The sequence below is a fragment of the Prunus avium genome, chromosome 2 (assembly GCF_965620075.1).
Source record: "Prunus avium chromosome 2, drPruAviu1.hap1.1, whole genome shotgun sequence".
Taxonomy (NCBI): Eukaryota; Viridiplantae; Streptophyta; class Magnoliopsida; order Rosales; family Rosaceae; genus Prunus; species Prunus avium.
In genome coordinates this window covers 35,145,491-35,164,336 of record NC_142285.1, presented here as the reverse complement: position 1 = coordinate 35,164,336, position 18,846 = coordinate 35,145,491, and the positions used below count along the sequence as shown (strand labels likewise).

Sequence of the window (18,846 nt, the reverse complement as noted above, 5' to 3'; positions counted from 1 at the left end):
AACACGTCATTGATGGCAAATTGACGGCTGAGATTGTGCCGCGAAACTTGGTACAGCTCAGATCTTATTGCTATTGGCCACTCAAATATAAAAGGAGTTTTTGGGATATTTTATTTTTCTTTGATAAAAGTTAGAGGAGGGCCTGCTTGTCTTGTCACGTAATTGAAAAGTAGTCTTCTTGTATTGGGTCCATTTTATTTAGAGAGCGACTTGTATTTGGACATTTTGTTACATGTCGACAAAAGTCACAAAATTATTGGGGACCAGCGATAATTAATGCCCATATTCCATGGCCACATTTGAAAGCTCATGGAAAATATACAACTTACAAGCAGTGATAATAATATAAATTTGTTTGGTTGTTGAGAAATCCCCCTATAAATACTCTAAGAAAAATAAATTTTAAAATAAAAAATAAATTTTTAAATAAAAAATAAATTTTAAAAAATTAAAAACTGTATAATAATAAAAACTGCAACTTCTCTCATCTCTCATCTCTCCTCTCCTCTCCCCATCCCAACGAGTAATTTTTGGGTGTTCCGGGTACACCACGTGGCTGGTGTACCATCCAATAGACAGAAGACATATGAAATATTTTCAATGCAGCCCGCCACATGTCATAAAAAGAAATGCAGTAAGTTGGACAATAATTCCACATGTCCTATGTTTATTGGATGGTACATCAGCCACGTGGTGTACCCAGAACATATAAAAATTTCTCCATCCGGACCCACCCCCACCTCTCAGCCTCCACTCTCCGGCCCACCCCCACCATCACAACTCTCTCTCGCTCTCTCTCTCTCTCTTTCTCTCTCGTCTCAACCTGATCCAAGTACTTCCATGGTGGCTAGCCTCTTTGCCGCCACAAACCCCAACCCCATCTGTCTCATCCAATCCTCATACCTCACTTGCAAAGCCCCAAATCTGACCCCATTCCATCTCAGTAAATCCAAACAAAAACAGCAACATATCGATGACTGGATTTCAGAGCACAGAGGACCAAGAACAGTAGCACATCGCTTCAAAACCTCCTTCCCAGAACGATTGATCCTCATGGTTCCTCAAAGCCCAGCAAATCCATCTTTAATTCAGAACCATTGTTCATCATTATAAGATATAGGTACTTGATTGAAGAAGAAACCCAAAATGCCTACACCTTTTTATACATAAATCTTTCAAGATGCAGGCTATACACCCAAAATGAACAAAGACCCAATTTTGCAGACCCCAAATCATCACAGGCTGAGAGGTGGGGTGGGTCGGGGGGGAAGGGGAGAGGAGAGATGAGAGAGTTGCAGTTTTTTTATTTTTTGTTTAAATTAGTTTTTTTTATAAATATTTTCTGATTTTTAATATATTTTTTAAAATGCATTTTTTAATTAATCCATGTGGCATCATATTATTGGATATGTCAGGTCAACATGTGTGCCACATCATCAATCTAACAAATTTTTGGATGGAACCTAACGGTAAGGACTACTTGAGAGCACGTATGTTAACCTTAAGAACTGTTTGTACCATATCTGACCCTCCGCTCATACAACGACACGTGGATCTTAGAATCTCACCCAAGTACCCAAGGCCTCGAACAATCGGCATAGGCTACCGATGGCATTGTCTCAAAGCCGCAAACAGCCGCTACAGGCCCAGCCTCGTCTACAATTGGTATCCCCTACCGATTATGCAGAATCAACCTCGAAGCACCCGCCCGAAAATATCTAAGGACTCGTGTCAAACTCATAGGGCCCTCCCACGAGTCTCACATCGAAATTAAGTACTAAGAGCATACAAAATGTCCTCTATAAAGAGGCCCCTTCACCACAATACAAAGGTGGGACTTTTTAGCTTGACTTTTATACTTTTGTATGGTCAACAGCAAGAGCTCTTATAAATCAACTTACTCAAGCATCGGAGGGTCTTAGGCTGGTTCCAGACCGGTTCCATAGACCTCATGAGTTTCGCTTATCTTCTATTCAGGATCAGCATCCGAGGACATGAAGAATCTCCATCCATCACTCAATCGATCTACTTGATCGTCCACATCTCTTGTAAGTTGCACTCATCTCTATCTAGTCAGTTTTAGTGTCAACAAGAACCACAAATGACCCACAAAAAAAAAAAAAGACGCAATTTGATAGTTTCGCAAACCTCAGAAACGTTTTGTGATAAAAAGCCTTTTCTTTTTACTTCACTTTTATATTATTTCATCTTTTTTTTCCCTTCAATTTTCAAAATCAAAATAAAAAAGAGAAAACAAAAAATATATATAAAAAACCCAGCCCCTCCTTTGTTGTACCCAACCTGTGCCCTCCCTCGCCACCATCCCCAGCCACCACCTCCTCTCTTCCTCCATTTATCTTTCTTTCTTTTTCCATACCCACCAATCTCTCCGTCTCTCTCTTTGAGATTTGGGTTTGTTTTTCAATTTTTTTTAATTGATTTTTATTAGTTACCACTGTGGGGGTTTGGATGGGAAGATTAATCTTGGGTGGGTTTGGGGTGATGGGGTTTGGGATTGGATGGGGGTGGCTTTGATGGTGGTTGGAAGGATGTTGTGGTTGAACTGGGGGTAGAGGTTGCGGTGAAACTGATGTTGGGTGTGTAGAGGAAGTTGGGTGGCTGAAGAATGGTTGGGTATGATTTGGTTTGGTGGGTTGGTTTTTGATATGATTCTTTTGATTACTTGGTTTGGTTTTATGATTTTATTTTTTGGAAGTTGATTTTCTTAGTTTGATTTGATCTGTTGGGCGAAGAACCAGAATAAGGCAGGGAGTTGGGATGGTGTTGACTAGGGCCTCGCCGGAATCCAGACAAAGTGAGACATATATGTGTGAAAAATGGAGTAAAGTCAAACAAAATGAGTTTCAGGGGCCAAAGTGAGACTCAAATATACTTCCAGGGGGTATATCAAAAAATAAGCCAAAAAAATATTGAAAAATGAGGGTAAGTGAAAATAAAGTAAAAAGAAAAAGAAATTATATAAAAGTGAAGTAAAAATAAATTAATGTAGGGTAATGGTTGAATAGGAAAGAGAAAGAACAAAGAAGAACAAAATTGATTAAATGATATTAAAAAAACAAAAAGGAGTGTAAGTGGAGAAAGATGAAGTAGGAAAATCAGCTCCTTAAAAAAAGAATAAGAAGCAAAGCTCAAAACTCACTTTTCTGTAGTATCCTGTGTGTGTGTGTGGAAGAAGATTACAAAAGGATTAGGGTAAATTACTCAAATGGTCCCCAAACTTGTACGCGATTTACATTTTGGGGCCTGAATTAAATTTTTCGTTCAAATGGTTCATCAACTCTATATTAATTACTCAAATGGTCCCACCGTCTAATTTTCTGTTAGATTTAACCAAATTTTAGGGTAAATAATGACCAATTTGCCCTCATATTTAACGGAAATATTGACAGAATGTAACGGTGGGACCATTTGAGTAATTAATATAGAGTTGATGGACCATTCGAACGAAAAATTTAATTCAGGCCCCAAAATGTAAATCGTGTACAAGTTTGGGGACCATTTGAGTAATTAACTCTTAGGATTATAAAGGTATAAAGGCCTAATATTTTAACAGACTTGTTTATGTAAGAGGCTAAGGAAGTTATCGTATTTCTCTAATAATTCAATTCCTCTCGAATAATATATTATCGCTCTTTAAAAAGAAAAATAATGATATTCTTGCATCTAGAAAAATACTCTTATACAAAGTAAGGGTTAATGACCGAAATGGTCCCCCAATTATTGCTCCAGTATCATTTTGGTCCACCAACTAAAATTTTCATTTGAACCATCCTTAAACTCTTTATTTTGTATCAAATTGGTTCTATCGTCAAAGTCTGTCAATTTGTTGTTAAATTGAGGGGTAAAATTGTCCATATAATCCCTCACCTCATCACCCCAAAACCACCCAACTCCCCGCCTTCTTCTGGTTCTTCGCCCAACAGATCAAATCAAACTAAGAAAATCAACATCTAAGAAATAAAATCAGAAAACCGAACCAAGTAATCAATCAAAAGAATCACATCAAAAACCAACCCACCACCAAACCAAATCATTCCCAACCATTCTTCAGCCACCCAACTTCCTCTACACACCCAACATCAGTTTCACCACAGCCCCCACCCCTAGTTCAATCGCAACATCCTTCCAACCACCATCGAAGCCACCTCCATCACCCCAAATCCACCCAAGATTAATCTCCCCATCCAAACCCCCACTGTGATAACTAATCAAAATCAATCAAAAAATTGAAAAACAAACCCAAATCTCAAATAGAGAGACAGAGAGACTGATCGGTATGTGGATTGGATATTTGGGAGATGTGTGTTGATTCAAAGGTGTGGGTAGTTTGGCCATATGGGTTTGGATCTGGTATCAGATGATGTAACTTGTTATGGGGTGGGGGCTATGGCTGGTGAGTGGACTATAGTAGGTGGCTGGTGAGATTCAAATTTTTTATTTTTTTTTTATTTTCTAAGTTTTATAATAGTTTCCTTTAATTTTTAATTATTTATTAATATTTTAATTCATATGGACAGTTTTACCCTTCAATTTAACGGCAAAATTGACAGACTTTGACGGTAGGACCAATTTGATACAAAATAAAGAGTTTAAGGATGGTTCAAATGAAAATTTTAGTTAGTGGACCAAAATGATACTGGTGCAATAATTGGGGGATCATTTCGGTCATTAACCCTACAAAGTAAAAGAGATTATGATGCACAAGGAAATTAGAATCTAGGATGTCTAATTCACCTCATGCTATTTGAGTTAAGAGGATTCTCGTGCAAACAATCCACACACTATTTCCAATGATATTCTTGAATCTGGTTGCTACCTTTCTAACCTAGGAAATATGCTTGGTGTTGTAAGAAATTCCATCGGGGAAGGAAATTGTTACCTTGTAGCTTAATCTGTTTTCACAAATAGATACATATTAGTGATTTGCATATACATCATGCCATACAGACAAGCAACTATAGCATGGAAAGATTATCAGCACTAGATTATCAGCATTCATAAGAGGATCAACCAATGTGAAAAAGATGTCCAAACATAAACAAGGATGCATATCCCGTGCAACAAGTACATATGCAAAAGGATTGCACAAAGTCATGGCTCATAACCAAGCTCCTAATACATACTGCAAGTATATATCGAATCATTCTAATACTGCAAGAGCAAAACCAGGATGATTGTAGTCTTCAAAGTAAAAAGAAAGAAAACAGGATAACTGGGTGATGCTTAGTCTGTTCTTAATGTCTTCAGCTGCAGTATCTATAATAGACCGGTCCGTAACCTCACCAACGTGAAGGACTAGTCCAATAGGAACAATGCCAGCCTCATCCTAAAGCCAGATTGAAACATAGGTATTCATTTTCCTGCTAAAATATGAATACGGGTTTTCAATATGTTCAGATGATTTATTCTTCTCCATAAGGAGGTATATATAAGAGTTTACAAGAGAGCTATACAAGGAATTAGATATAGGAAAGAATTAGGAAAGTATCTCCTAATTATACAAAGATTTATCAATTATATAAAATAGGAAAGTAAATCCCTTAATTAATCAAGGAAATAAATCTCCTTGATTAATTAGGAGACTCACGTCAACACTCCTCCTCAAGTTGGTGCATATACGTCACCAATGCCCAACTTGGTAAGTGAGTCATGAAATACTCTTCCACAAACAGCTTTGGTTAAGATATCTGCCAATTGATCTTCTGATTTTACGAATGGTAGGCGAATGATCTTCTTCTCAATTTTTTCCTTGATAAAATGTCTATCCACCTCAACATGTTTAGTCCGATCATGTTGAACTGGATTATGGGCAATATCGATGGCTGACTTGTTATCACAATGTAACTCCATTGGTTTTTCTGGCTTGAAACCCAATTCTGTCAACAATCTTCTGATCCATAGTAATTCACAAACTCCGTGAGCCATTCCTCGATACTCTGCTTCAGCACTAGACCGAGAAACCACATTTTGTTTCTTACTCCGCCAAGTGACTAGGTTACCTCCCACAAACGTGAAATAACCTGAAGTAGAGCGTCTATCAGTAATAGAGCCAGCCCAATCAGCATCTGTATATCCCACAACTTCGAGATCTCTATTTTTTGAGAACATTAATCCTTTCCCAGGTGCTGACTTTAAGTATCTTAAGATCCGATCAACTGCATTCCTATGTGACACACTGGGTGAATGTATAAACTGACTAACCACACTCACAGCATATGCAATATCTGGTCTTGTGTGGGCTAAATATATCAACCTTCCAACAAGGCGTTGGTACTGTTCCTTATTGGTTGGTTTTTGATCCATGTCTTCACATAACTTGTGATTCATCTCGATGGGTGTATCAGCAGGTTTGCATCCAAGCATTCCTGTTTCAGTGAGTAGATCTAATACATACTTCCTTTGAGACAGACATATACCAGTTGTGGATCTGGCTACTTCAATTCCTAGAAAATACTTCAGATCACCTAAATCCTTCATCTCAAATTCCTGAGACAAATACTTCTGTAGTTTTATTTGCTCTCCTGTGTCGTTTCCAGTTACGACTATATCATCCACATACACAATTAATGCAGTAAGATTTCTTCCATCACACTTCAAGAATAAGGTATGATATGCATTACTCTGTATATATCCAAAATTCTTCATGGATTTAGTGAATCTGCCAAACCATGCTCTGGGAGACTGCTTTAATCCATACAATGATTTTTTGAGCTTGCAAACTTGATTCTCCTTGTCACGAGTGAAGTTACATCCTGGTGGTAAATCCATATATACTTCTTCTTCCAAGTCTCCATGTAAGAATGCATTCTTTACATCAAACTGATGTAATGGCCAATCGAGATTTGCTGCTAGAGACAGGAGGACTCTGATAGTTTTGATCTTGGCTACTGGGGCAAAGGTTTCTTGGTAGTCTATCCCATATCTCTGTGTGTACCCTTTTGCCACCAATCTAGCTTTATATCTTTCAATAGATCCGTCTGCCTTGAGTTTCACAGTATAGATCCACCTGCATCCCACTGTCTTCTTTCCATGTGGTAATGGCACGAGTTCCCATGTGCCATTCTTCTGGAGAGCTCGCATTTCTTCATTCATGGCTTCTTTCCATTTTTGGTCTTCTAGTGCTTCAATTACACTGTTGGGAACAGGTATGTCGGCTAACTGCTTCATAAAGTGTACCCGTGACTCAGATAATTTGGTGAGGGATACATAATTGTTGATGGGATATTTTTCCTTTGCATGAAGATCTGCTTCATAGTGAACTGGGGGTTTACCACGGTTCTTCCTTTTTGGAATTTGATATGTAGGCTCTGCGCCTTCTGAAATGCAATCAGTTATTTCATTAATGTTATCAGTTTCAGGTAGAGAAGTTACCTGAATGACGTCCTCAGCAGATGATTGGTGTGGTACTAGAGCTGAAGAATTCTCCGGAGCAGGCACAAACTCTTCAATTCTCTCCTCCTAAGTGTGATGGCTGGGATCGGACTGAAGCGGAACAATTTCAGAAAAAACTGGGGGGAGCGACCGGTCGTGAGGGTTAGGCGACCGGTCGCTTTCATGCAAAGTCGTGCGTTGCGACGTTCGTGGCGACCGGTCGCATTCAGGCAGAGTCTCGGTACGTTGCGACGTGCGTGGCGACCGGTCGCTAGAGGTCTGCGACCGGTCGTTCTGAGTCTGGAATGAATCTGGAAAAACGGCTGAAGGGAAAAATTCTGAAATAGGAGAAGTGTCTTCCTGTGCATCTGAAAAATAGATCTCGTGTTCCCGGAACATAACATCCATCGAAGTATAAACCTTCTGACTAGGAGGATGATAACACCTGTAACCTTTCTGATGAGGTGCATAACCAATGAAAACACACATGTCGGCGCGGGGATCCAATTTGCTGCGTTGGTGATCATGTAAGTGGACAAACACCACACAACCAAAAATGCAGGGTTCCAGGTTTTGGGTTTGAGGTATTTGGGTATGGTGGTGGAGTGTTTGAAGGGGGGTTTTGAACTGGAGGATACTAGAGGGAATCCGATTTATAAGGTATGCTGCAGAGAGGACGGCCTCTCCCCAAAAGGACCGAGGCATATTTGCACCAAAGAGTGAGGCACGAACTACTTCCAATAAGTGTCTATTCTTTCGTTCTGCCACACCATTCTGTTGAGGAGTGTAAGGACATGAGCGTTGATGTATGAAGCCATGATCTTGAAAGAACTGATTCAGATCATGGTTGAGAAATTCTCCGCCATTATCGGAACGAAGAATCTGAATTCGAGTATGAAATTGAGTCTCTACCATGTGATAGAACTGTTGAAATTTGGAACTGACTTCCCCTTTGGTTTGGAGAAGAGAAACCCAGGTCATACGTGTGCAATCATCGATAAATGTGACAAACCATCGAGTGCCCCCTGGAGTAGGAATTCTAGCCGGGCCCCAAACATCAGAATGAACAAGAGAAAAAGGAACTAGACTTTTAGCTAAGCGTAAGGGAAAAGGAACACGATGGCTCTTGGCCAGTTCACAGATGTCACACTGAAAACTGGAAATATCTAACTTTGAAAATAAGGAAGGAAATAGCTTCTGTAAGTATCCAAACGAAGCATGTCCAAGACGGCGATGCCATAACCATACTTTGGAAGTGTGCCTCTCAACACTCGCACCCCCAATTTTGTAAGCTTGACTAAGGCTGGCTTCACTGTCAGAAGCCAAGTCCAGATAGTAGAGTTTGCCCCTCCTAGTACCACAACCAATCGTCTTGCTGCTGAGAATGTCCTGAAAAGCACAATGAGTAGGCCAAAAAGTTACAGTACAATTCAAAGCCGTAGTAATTTGGGCAACAGACAAGAGATTATGATGTAAGGATGGAACAATCAACACAGAATCCAAAGTGAGGGAGTCAGAGAGAGAGAGGGAACCCTCCCCAGGGGGTACCATTGGCATTAGACACCACCGATTGAGAAGACGGTGTATGAGAGTAAATTTGTCCAGGATCAAAGGTCATGTGATCAGTGGCTCCGGTGTCAATGACCCATGTGTGTTTCTTTGAAGAACTATGCAAAACATAACGTGGGGAACCAGTGGTGGCAATTGCGGAGGAAGAGACGATATTCATTGCAGCGGAATGATTGAAGAATACGAGGAAAAATATTTAGGGTTGCGGGTTTGTGTTTAGGGCTTCGGGGTTGTGTTTAGGGTTTCGGGATTCAGGATTCAGGATTCAGAGTTTCAGGATTCAGGGTTTCGGGATTCAGGATATGAGGATACGGGTTCGTGTTTCAAGGAATTCGATACGAGGGATTCGGGTTTCGAGAAATTCGATACGAGGATTTAGAGACAACCTAGGATCGATTGCTCTGATACCATGCTAAAATATGAATACGGGTTTTCAATATGTTCAGATGATTTATTCTTCTCCATAAGGAGGTATATATAAGAGTTTACAAGAGAGCTATACAAGGAATTAGATATAGGAAAGAATTAGGAAAGTATCTCCTAATTATACAAAGATTTATCAATTATATAAAATAGGAAAGTAAATCCCTTAATTAATCAAGGAAATAAATCTCCTTGATTAATTAGGAGACTCACGTCAACATTTCCAACAACAAAATAGACCACAAACGTAAGAATTTCATTCAGCACAATTAATCTACCTCTATTTTACAAAATAAACAGTCTCTTTCCTATATATAGAGAATTACAAAGAGCGGGCACTCCACATCATAACGCTCCAAAGATAGAAATCATGCTTTTGGCCACAGTTTACTCAATCAACACACAGAGACAGAGATGTTGGGCATTGGATCAAAAATTCTACAATTTGAATGGTCAGAAACTGCCCCCAAACAAAATTATGAGCTGTTCAGGCAAACAGTGTAGCTTATTTTAATACATTTACTAACTTTTTATTATTATTTTAAATCTCTTCGAATGAGACGTTAATGATCAACATGCATTGCTTAAAGATGAAATATAGGATGAATCTCTATAACTATATTATATTTTAGATATACAAATGAAACAATAACATAATAATTATACATTTGTATTAAATTACTTGATTCAATAAAGTGGCCACACACAATAATACAATATCCAAGCGCAATTACAAAGTCAGAATCAGGGCACACGCCCTCCTCCTCTGCTTCCTCAATAGGCGCCTTGTCCCGAGCCAGGGTTTTAGCCTCGGCAATCCAAACAACCCAGCCGACGCCATTTGATTTGGTTAGCATAGTTCACTAATAGACCTAGGGATGACAAGAATATGAGTCGACACAATCACAAGAATATTTCTGGTGGAATATCTTTCATAATTCTTAGGAAGATAGTTCACTAATAGACCGAGGGATGACTGCCGGAATTACGAGTCGAAGCAATAACAAAAATATTTCTAGTAAAACATCTTTTACAATCCCTGAAAAGATAAGTTACTAAGAAATGACCGCCTGAGAAGTAACCACGTGAGGATTGGAGAAATTGGTTTTGGAACCCTCTAATCATCAGCAATTAGATGATGTAAAATAAATAACAATTCCATACCTGATTGTCAATTGGAAAGGCCTTCTCGGATGAGATGGACCAAACTAAGGCAACTCTTTTGCTTCATGGACGGATAGCTGTCAGCGAACCAACGATCCTAACCTAAGAGTGCCATGTCGCGGGTTGGCTGTTGATTTGGTTCAGCATAAGGCCATGGATGGATCTGTATGAAATCCGTACCTGAACCAATGAGATGAGCGAGAGCCGAACGAAAACGAAGTTGAAACCAACGAACTAGGAAAAAGTTAATGAATTCATGAAAGCAAGCGTACTACCAACCACCATATGCAATCTCTAGATTCTCTACAAATGTTGTCGTCTTCTTTGAGCTTTGGTCCATGGTATCTTCAATCTCACCGTTTTCCAAGTTGGCACATTATTATATTCATGCTTCCTTTCTCTACCATACAAAGGAACAAATTGGAGCTTAAGCTTTGTTTCCATTTCATTTATATATAATAGTAAGTAATATACTGCTGAATGATTAGTATTCTTCTTCTTTCTTTATTTGTCACTTATTATTTAAAAGAAAATTCAGCACCATGGTTGATTTGACAAATAAGAGAGAGTACAACTCTGCTATAAAGTCCAAATGTTTTTTTACAACTTGCTATGCTAAGTGCCTCTCACATGGATCTGTCACACTCCTAATTGGACTGGCCGCTTATTTTTGGCTCAAAACCCCTTTTCAAAAGAAAAGGACGAAAAAGCTACTGAAAAACTAAGAAAATATTAAACAAACTTTTTTTCTTGAAAAAGTCTTCGACAACTGGAAAAACTAAATAGGACTTGTCTGATCTTATTACTACATATATTCAATTTGAACAATTATAACGTGACCCAATTTTAGCTGTGATTTTTTTGAGTCTTATTACCTTGTACCGAATATATACCTAAAATTCTCTGCATAAGAAATTAATTTGTTGGGGCTTGAATCTTAAAGAATTAAGCACCATGGTTGGTTAATTTAGGAGACATTGAGATGAGGAGAGAGACTAAGCATAACTCAATGCAGATTGCGTATAAGACGACATTGATAGATATTTTTGGACATTTGTTTGATAGGATCCCAAGGGTGTCTTAGTCTTTTTGTCTCTAGCCAACCTTAGGACTTAGGAGGTTAGTCAGTATTAGTAAGATATTGAATTGTATTGTGTTTGTTGAGTAATAAAAATAATTCTATCTTGTACATTTGAGTTAATGCACGAGGGAATGTGGGAAGTGACTGAAGTCAGGTTTTGGCGACAGAAGACAGAGTGATTAGACGTAGAAATTCTCACAAGAATCCTTGCAGCTTAAGAGAAAAGGTCACCAACTATCAGAGCAATAAATGCGTCTCCACGGCCAGAAGCTCAGAACCCACGATCAAGAGCGGCGGCCGAGATTCACCGGGATTTATGGGGTCACACCACCATACTTCACGATCCCAAATGTCGATTGGACTACCCACTTGCTCTAATCAGGCTCCACCATGCAGATTTTCAGCCTCGATTACTCCTTCAGGAACTCTTCCTATAAATACAAGGCTCAAGCTACATTCAAAGGGTTCAAACACCAAACCAAAGCCTCCCACGGAGCAACTTATTTTTTCCTGTAATGCACTTTCAATATCTTTACTTGCTTTCCTAGGAGTAGTGTTAGACTGTAAGGAAAATTCATTCATCAATATATCATACGACCCTTGATTTTCAAGGCGCCGGAGCACCATCTTTGTTGTTCGTTCCCTCACCCCATATATCATACGACCGTCACTCCCTAAGCGATGCGCCGGAGCACCGCCCAAAACCAACCACCAACACCATCACTCAACGGCCTTGTAGTTCAGGCGGTGAACCTAACAGCCGAGACTAGTTCCTCTCTCGGTTACAATCGTTTGATTAGAATACGAGTTCAAACAGGCGCACCACTTATCCATCCTACACTCATCAACATCTCGACGCACGGTAGACCGTGCTGGCACGCCCGCGCACAACCGCACCGCACCCAAAAGCAGGAAACCGCGTGTCAACGCATATCCCCTCGGCCCGGAACTCCAGGGCGTGAGATTTGTGCGGCAGACACCGTCCACGTGTATACACCGCACATGCCCTTTGTTTTTGTTTTTCTAGTGTGGGAAGAACCCACTTTCCATTATTACCCATTCTCTACATTTCACCTTTGGATTTTAATATTAAGTTACACACATTCAAACAAGAAATTAAATCATAAAAATAATAATAATATATGTCGGCTGACCTATGGCTGACCAAACTTAATTTGACTAGAACCTCGTCAGCTATTTGGTCTAAAGAATTATTCTAGCTAGGTAGCAATTGGGTCTAAAGTTTTCATAACATGCTCAACCCAAAGTCGAAACCTGAAGACCACCCGCAATCCAATTATTCTAGGTAGCAATTGGAGCTGTCCTTACAAGTAAAAAGAGAGGAAGAAGACTCATCTAAGACTTTTGTTGCTTTAAATTCTTTTATTAAAATATAGACACTTACCTTACCTCAAACAGCTCTACAAGAAAATAATGATTTTAGCATTTTTTTATTATTTACCAATCAGTATTTTTAATCTGGTTTTATACCAGATAAACCAATACCAGAGTAAAAGCATGGCGTTTTTGCAGATTTTGCAAATATATAGATTGAATATGAAATGATTTTTTACACATAAATTATCAAGTCGCTCGGGTTATAGCCCATGTTAGCATGGATGTAGGTCCATCCTGGCATCAAGTTGAGATGGGGGGAGAGAATGAGGGTTGAGGTAGGTAGCTACGAGGGAAGGTCAAGGATAGCGGCTCATAAAAATTAAAAATTAACAATAAAAAGTGCAATCCCAATCATCAGATACATCTAAAGAAACTCTTCCAGCAACCATCCTCACATATTTATTTTATTCAGATATTTTGCTACAAATTGGTGTTAAATTGGCTAATTATTTTGTCGTGGTCCTTCACTTTGGTGGAGGAGAGGGCGATCCTTTAGAAAATGAAATATTTTGTTTTGTTGATGATCAAATTATACACGCATTGCTTTCAGAGGGGGACCTATTAAGGCGCAAGGAGATGCAAACATAGCTTTACCAGTATACCGATCTCGGAGTGGTTCCAACCATAGCATTACCAGTAGCCTTGTATTGCGACAACAATGGGGCAATAACTCAAGCTAAGGAACCAAGGTCTCATCAGAATTCCAAACACATTGAGAGGCGCTTTCATAAAATTCGAGAATATATATCTCTCGGAGAAGTCAGCATCCTCAAGGTAGCTTCGGCAGATAACATAGCAAATCCACTAACTAAGCCTATGACTCAGCTACAATTGGATCGACATCTCGAGAAGATGGGTATCAGATACATGGCTGATTGGCTTTAGAGTGCAAGTGGGAGATTGTTGGAAATATGCCCTAAAAGCCAATCATATGATGTAATCTTTTAAGGATATTTCATATATTAGACTTATGTTTAATCCTCTTAAAGGGAAAGTTTATTGTTTATTAGGAAATGTCTCATTATCAGTTACACATGCTTAAACAATAAGTCAAAGGGATGTGAGATAGAGAGAAAGTAATATAAGGAAGTTAGATTCAGGAGACCTTTCCTCTATTATCTTCATGCCCTAAATGTTCCTAGTCATAGGATTGTCAAATGGGCACTGACAATCCGGAAAGACCGGTACATGCTATGTCTTCTTAATTGGGAGGATGACTGGTCTCAAGTCATTCGTGTGGAGACACTAAGACAAGTATGTAGGTGCTCAATAGAGAATGAGTTCACTGAACGCGATCAAACGAAAGTTTCTTGTATGGAAATTTTACTTATATGTCAAACAAGAAACTCCAAGTTGCAATAATGCAAATTAGTCATTGGACCTGAGGCACCGTGGTTATCTTGTGGGAAGGTTGTGGATCTTTGATGATGCTATAAAGACATGTCCTAATCACGGATGTGGTACAAGCATTGTTGGGGTTCACGATTGACTCATGGAGACATGTGAGTGTACTACATGGAATCTCTATCCTTCAGTAAAGAAGGAGAATGCTCGGAAGATATGATTAAGCAAATCTCTTATCAGAGTATTCGGTATGACCTAGAAGGATGTTTTTGTCATACTAATACAAATCATATAAGACGTGACAATCTCATTAGGGGTTTGACATGCACCATGCCCTATTAATGAGATTAAAAGCATTGTAATAGGGAAGGACCGTATTGCATTGTAATTCCAACTGAATAGGTTCTCTGCTTATTCTACTTAGCTTGGATATCCATGACATACTGCTAGGTGTCACTCATGGATGGCGGAAGCCCTAAGGACTAATAATCATAACTAATATGAAGAATTAAAAAGGGGTTTTAATTCACAATCAATTACGAAGAGTTCAAATTGCCCACGACCTTGCTAATTAGAAACTAATGGATCGCACACCGTTAAACTTGAGTTATTTGAGAAACCATTATGGAGATGATGAATTGAAGAGATCAATTAAGCTTTGTTAATTGGTTAAGGCAAAATTAATTATGGAATTAATTTAAACGACACGTGATGTCGGAATAGGCTTTAAACGGAAATTTTGAATTCCCGGCTCATTGGGCTTTATCCTTTTGGACACGGAGATTGGGTTGTATGACAACTTAAATGAAATTGAGCCCAAGAGGCCCAATTTGAAGGGATTGACGTTCATATGGGCTTTTGGTTGCTAGAGTCAACTTGTTGACTCAAGTAAAAGATGACTATCATCTTTTTGAAGCCTAAGGGGGTCATTAGTGAAAATGAAGAGAGAGAAAGAAAGCTCTAGTCTTCCAAAAACTCTCTCTACACTTTCATACCATCTTAGTGAGGGATCACTAGCATCATTCTCTCACTAAGCTCATCATCTTCTTCTCAAGCTCTAGTTGGTGAAGAGACTTAGAGGTTACCTATTTTGGTGACTTTTGGAGAACCTCCTAAGTTGAAGTTTTGAAGGAGTCATTCAAGCTTCAACAACAAGGTGGAGATTTTGAAGGAGCCATTCAAGCTTCAACACCTTTGGTGGAATTCGATCATAGGGTTGAAAGCACGCACCAAGGGTAACTCCTCCTTCCAATCTTACTAGAAGTATGTTCTAGGAAAGTAGTACAACTATCACTTGGCTTAAAAGATTCATAGGAAAAGTTTTTGTTTTTGAACTCATAGATGCATGCTTAAGCTTCTGTTGCCATGATTTTATTATCTATGTTGATGTTCAAATGAAACTCATGATTTTCTAAAGGTTTCCTTCAAGTGGTATTAGAGCCAAGGTCAAGTGATAAGTTGTACCATTTTGGGTTTTTGTTTATGAATATGGGCAAAATTTCTTTGTGGCATAAATGTTAGGTGTTGTGAAGCCTTGATTGTTTCTTTTTTGAAAAGTCTTGCATCTTTAAGTGTTATAGATGTTTTAAGAGAAGGCATTAAACTTTGAACACATGGTTAAAAGAGGGTTTCGGCCATATTGGATTTTGGGGGTTTTTGTGATGTTTCAATGCTAGCTTGAGCATTGTAAAATTTCTATGTTGATAGCCACTTTCATCTCCACGAAATTTGACACTTAAAAATATGATTTTTGTGTTATGTGTGTTCTTGAGTTCATATGAATGTTCTTGTGAGTTCATAGGATGAATGCATGTGTTCTAGTTTTTGATCCATTTTGGTGGGATTCAATTTCGAAATTGTGTTGGTCTTGATTTGAATGAAGACATTGACCTTGGTTATCCAAGATTCCATGTCCACTTGCCCCCCTAGTCAAAGCATGCTCCTCTAGTTTTTAGAAAATTAGAACTTCAAGACATAGGCATGCCTAGTGTGCCATTGGTCTTTGGGATTGTTTCCTTGGTTGAAAGAACATTCCCTTATCCCCTCTTCCTTTCCTAGGAACTTGTTTGCATGGGAGACCACACTCTTGGTCTTATAAATGTTTCCTTGGAACTTGATAAGGCTTGTTTGATCATTTTATGGGACAAACCAACACTCTCATGCATGTCGCATATACACACACACTTCACATGGCCGGCCCCACCTTGGAATCCTCTTGGATTCCTCATGCAATTATATTATTTGTTTTGGACTTCTATGCAATTACTTTACTTTGAGGTTTGGTCCTTGAGTCTTTAATTAATTGCATACTTAACCCCACGTTTTGAACTAGGCCCATATACTAAAAACCCAAAAATGTTTAAGTTGCATTCTAAAGTTCAATTATTTTAATTTTATTAAAGTAGTTGAAAGGATGATTATGGACTAAGGCCCAAATTGCAATCGAATTATGTGATTGGCCAACTATCAATTGGGTTGAACCTTGAGATGTGATTTATTAGTTCATTGGGCTTGTAATTAATAAGGTTTAATTCTTTTGTTAAAGAGGCTTGCATGTCTCTCCTTTTTCTTTTCTTATGTAATTGTTAAAGAGGCTTGCATGTCTCTCATTTCTTCTTTTCTTATGTAATTGTTAAAAGGCTTGCATGCCTTTGCTTTTCATATGATGTAAGCTAAAGGAGAAGAAGAAAGAAGGAGATGAAGTCCAAGGCTCAAGTTAGATGGCCCTCAAGCTCGATTAGGATTGCATATTTAATTAGTTAAACACATAACTAAAATGAATCACCCTTCCTAGACCAAGATCCAACATTTGGCTCATGTTGGATCAAATATTAAAAGTCCATAATCATCCTAAGGGCCTAAGATAACTATATGTCCAAAATTCAAGAATGCAAAATTTTCATTAGTAGTGATAGATACTCCTTGATTTCTAAAACAAATAGTGGGAGTACCATATGCTACTAACAAATTGGACCAATAGTTATGATAGGACCAAATTTTATTTTAATGAGATTGAAATGGATGTTGTATGATGAGACCTAAAACTTCATCAACCAATAATAATATTAAGTTGATAAACGGAGAGGTATTTTGAATATCTTTTTGTGGCCTTCCACCATTGTGGACCCTCATCAATTATAACCAATACACTGTGCTTCACCCTAATATGGGGAACACAAAGTATGTGTTTATTTTGAAAGGGCTCATTTCAAAACATTTGATGTTGTGAATGTAGGCAACGAGTAATGCCAATATTCTATTATGATGAGGTGTTGCTTGAACCCCTACACTCACAGGAATGGTGGGCATGACTTAACTAGTACAATGGTACCTCACGATAACATTCGGGGCACGGTGAGTGTAGTACAATGGTACAATCACATCATGATGTGAATGGGTAAGAGTACTCTCTCTTCACCATTCAAGCAAACCAATATTCTATTATGATTTGGCAAGCTTGATGGTGGTGAGCCTCCCATCCCCACTAAGAGTTGAAACTAAACTCTCGGATTCCATTTGAGGGATATGGAATTTGCCAAAAATAGTGGGAGGTGCCATTTGATTTAAAAGACCCGAATAATTGGCTTTCTAAAAACAATCTAATTTAAATTTCTGTATGTTATGTAGATATGTCTAGAACCGCGCTCGCCAAAATTCTTGACAAACATTGCCTTGAGGGGCACAATTTCCCGGAATGGTTCTGAAATCTCAAGATCGTTTTGATCAGTGAGAAAATTGCATACGTGCTTGATAAGCCGTTTCCTCGTCAACCTCCTAGTGATAATGTCACTGAGGAGGAACGTGCTCAATATGTTAAGCACATACAAGACGACACACAAGCTAAATGTTACATCCTTGCTTCCATGAACTCTGAGCTTCAGAAGCAACATGAGCACATGGATTGTGCAATTGATATGATCGCTAACATACAAGAGCTGTATGGTGAGGGTACACGTAACAGACTATTTAGTGCTGTCTGTGAGCTTGTGAAGACCAAGATGGTCAAGGGAGCACCGGTCCATCAGCATGTATTAAAGATGATTGGACTCATCGAGCAGTTGGAGAACTTAGGAACTCCACTGGATGGGGAATTGGCCCAAGACTTTATCCTTGCATCCCTCTTAGACCAGTTCTCCCAGTTTGTTATGAACTACAACATGGGAAAAATGGACCAAACTCTTTCTGGGTTGCTGCACATGCTGGTCACAGCTGAAAAGACTTTCAAAAAGAAAAGTGGGAGTGGGATTGTGGCTGCCTTCGAGAAAGGCTCTTCTTCCTCTACTAAACCTAAGCCTAAAACCAAAGGCAAGGGCAAGGGAAAGGAGAAGAAGACTACTGTAGTCAAGCCCAAGGGTAAAATCACCAAAAAGAAGGCAAAGGAGCCCAAAGGAATATGCTTTTACTACAATGAAAATGGGCACTGGAAGAGGAACTGCAAGAAATATCTTGCAAGCCTGAACAACAAACCTTCATGA

At 38.9% G+C, this 18,846-nt stretch overlaps 1 protein-coding gene across 1 annotated transcript; it reads left to right on the top strand.

The window, feature by feature from the left end:
- The first annotated feature begins 18,234 nt into the window (after window positions 1–18,234).
- Window positions 18,235–18,846, top strand: LOC148296938 (uncharacterized). The gene has a single exon (XM_088248675.1). The coding sequence runs from the start codon at window positions 18,235–18,237 to the stop codon at window positions 18,844–18,846; it is 612 nt and encodes a 203-aa protein (XP_088104801.1).